Below are 2,681 nucleotides of genomic sequence, written 5' to 3'. Positions count from 1 at the left end.
CCATTTTGGGAGGCAGGTGCTAAAGCTAAAAAAAAAGGGCACCCCTCTCACCAACAATAATTTATTAAAAAAAAAAACAAAACAAGTTACCTAAATAGTTTTTAAAAATAGTTAGGGAACAAACTATTCTGTAAAAAGGGCACTTATCAAGTCAGAGGACAAATGGGCAGGTGCTTGGATCCACCAGGGGTCTGTCTATGCCAGATGTGCAGTTACTGTGTTAACATCAAAGCACAATCAGCTGCAAGTAACCTTCACCATACATTTCAATACAAGTCCTGATTAAAACGTAAATTACATGTCATCAAGTAGCGTCAAATGGGTCAGTAGTTGTGCTAAAGCGTTTGTTTATTAGGCTATTTGTTACTAAATTCCCAACTCTTCCTTGTATTGATTTTATTTTTAGAAGACAAGTGGAGCAATCACAGTTGAGTTGTACACCAATGTGACTAATCATTAGACAGCTCATCATCATGTGACGCTTCTTCTTGTAATATGATTTTCCTTTTAGTTCCGCAACAGCTTCCAAATCTATTTCTTGGTTTTCCATTTATTACCTGTCTGGTCTCTTTGTTTTAATCAAATTTGGACTTTCATAGGTAAAGTTTCAGCAAGTGCCCATTCCTCAGTGCTAGTGGATGTGCTTTTTTTTTTTTGTCCCTGTCATCCAACTGCACCAGAAAAATGATTTCACAGAGACTCCACTGCGTAGTCCGATGTTCAGAATAAACCATTATCCAGCCAACCAACAACCTAGTTTAGCAGAGCCCATTTTAGGACATTATTTCCGACCAAAATCACGTGAATGGAAGCAGGAGCTAACGGGGAGCACTTGAAGGCAGCATCTCTACCGGCGGGGAGAAGGAAGAGACGCACCAGGCGCTACACCGGGAGGAAAGACCTGTGTACACCAAGCGGAGGAGAGGATGCACGTCTCCTCTGATGTCTGACCACAAGAGGGATTTTCATATCACATTTTCTTCGTTGGACTTCTAGGGAGAAGTAAAGGAGGACTGTCTGAACATAACGAGCAATCTGTGGTTTGGCTTGTTTGGTACAGGGTAAGGGAAGACTGATGGTTATGTAAAAAGAAATCAAATGAGAGAATGATATGAGTGGTTGTCTAATTTCAGGAGGAGTAAAAAAATGCTACCTTTTCCTTTCCGTTGTTTGTGAGAGGGGGAAAGGAGGTTTGACAGAAGGAGGAGAGGAGGGTTATCCGACCAGAGAAGAAATATAGAACCTGTATCCCTGTTCGTGTCTTTGTAGATAGCAGGGAAAGCGAAACAGCAGAGGATTTTTTTAAGGTACACGCGTGAAACGGACGACAGGAGACTCATACTGTACTCAAGCGTGTTTCGCCTGCTTGAAGGAGAGGCGCATAAGGAGGGGGAAAGCTAGAGAGCCTGCACACAAAATGAATATTTCCAAATGAAGAGGGAATGCGGTCTGGAGGAAGTGTGGATTTGAAGCTGTTTTCCCTTTCTATCACTCTTTTGCAAGGGAACAGAAGGGAATAGTGAGATATTGACGCCAAGCATCGATAAAACGCAGCAGAGAGTGGATTTAAAGACGGAGCAACAACCTGTGTGCCCTCCCTGGTCCCCCTCAGCTTATCTGCTTTTTCTCTCAGTGGATGTTGACTGAATTTGTTTTTCAGATATGAAGGACCTATTTGGTCTATGTTAAAAGGAGAAAGCAAACAACGCACTGGTCTCCCACCCTCTCTCTCTCTCTCTCTCTCTCTCTCTCTCTTCCTCTCTCACTCTCTCTCCCTCCGTTTTCTGGATGTGAAGCAGCATGCGGCCCGGTGAGAGCGTAGAGGGCTCGCGCTCGACTCGCGGAAGATGTTTTAATGCTGATGATTTTACTAACAGCGGCACGGAACGCTGCCTCGTGCACCACTCGTCGGCAAAGCGGAGGATGAAGAGGGGTACGACGAAGAGAAGGTTGAGAGGGATGAACAAGAGGATGACGGATGAAGGAGTGACGGTGATGCGCCTTTTTCTGTGGAGTCTCGTTCTCTGCTCGCTCTCTTTGCGCGCACAAGGTAAGGGGGGATGCGACACGCACGCATTTACACCCGTTCATAAGCGCACTCACCTACAGTGACAAACGCCCTCACTTAAGCCCACACAGCCTTGGTTTGGGTGAGACTGGGTGAGACTGGGTGCCGAGTTTTTTCCCACTGCAGTCATAATGAGGGTGCTGCGCGCGCACGTGCGTGGAGATAGATGTCTGAGGTGTTGGTTAGTAGAAATTGTTAGTTTGAAAGGAGGATGAGGGGAAAGGAGAAAAGGGGGATTACAACCGGCAACACTTTCTCACCCTCTTTCCTCAGCCCTCTCCCCCCTACCCCGTCTCCCTCCCTCCCTCCCTCTCTCTTTCCTCCTCCTTCCTCCCATCCTTCCCTTCAATACAGCCATTCAGCTGGTAGCCAATAAATATTCTTGCGGTAGCTCTTGGGCTGTGGCAGCGAACGTGAGCTGCTTATACCAAAGTGCGTGCGGGAGCGTGTGTGTGTGAGAACGTGAGTTGTTTTATAGTGAGGAGGCCCAAGCCTTACACAGCATTTTATTCCCAAATATCTACTCTCACTCCTGTTAATTCTTATACTACTGTATTTCAGTCAAAAGAAGTTGCACAGCCTAATGGTGGTGTATGTCGTGTTGACCGCCCCC

The 2,681-nt window shown here is 46.0% G+C and overlaps 1 protein-coding gene across 1 annotated transcript in view; it reads left to right on the top strand.

Annotated features, from left to right (window-relative positions):
• The first annotated feature begins 867 nt into the window (after positions 1 to 867).
• LOC109958800 (CUB and sushi domain-containing protein 3-like) overlaps positions 868 to 2,681 on the top strand; it is a 314,581-nt gene continuing 312,767 nt past the window's right edge. The window contains exon 1 of the mRNA XM_020597718.1: positions 868 to 2,050. Within this exon, the coding sequence (XP_020453374.1) occupies positions 1,801 to 2,050 (250 nt within the window). The 5' untranslated portion in view covers positions 868 to 1,800. The remainder of the gene's footprint in view (positions 2,051 to 2,681) is intronic.

Source organism: Monopterus albus, unplaced genomic scaffold (assembly GCF_001952655.1).
Source record: "Monopterus albus unplaced genomic scaffold, M_albus_1.0 scaffold34.1, whole genome shotgun sequence".
Taxonomy (NCBI): Eukaryota; Metazoa; Chordata; class Actinopteri; order Synbranchiformes; family Synbranchidae; genus Monopterus; species Monopterus albus.
This window is presented reverse-complemented; position numbering and strand designations above follow the sequence as displayed.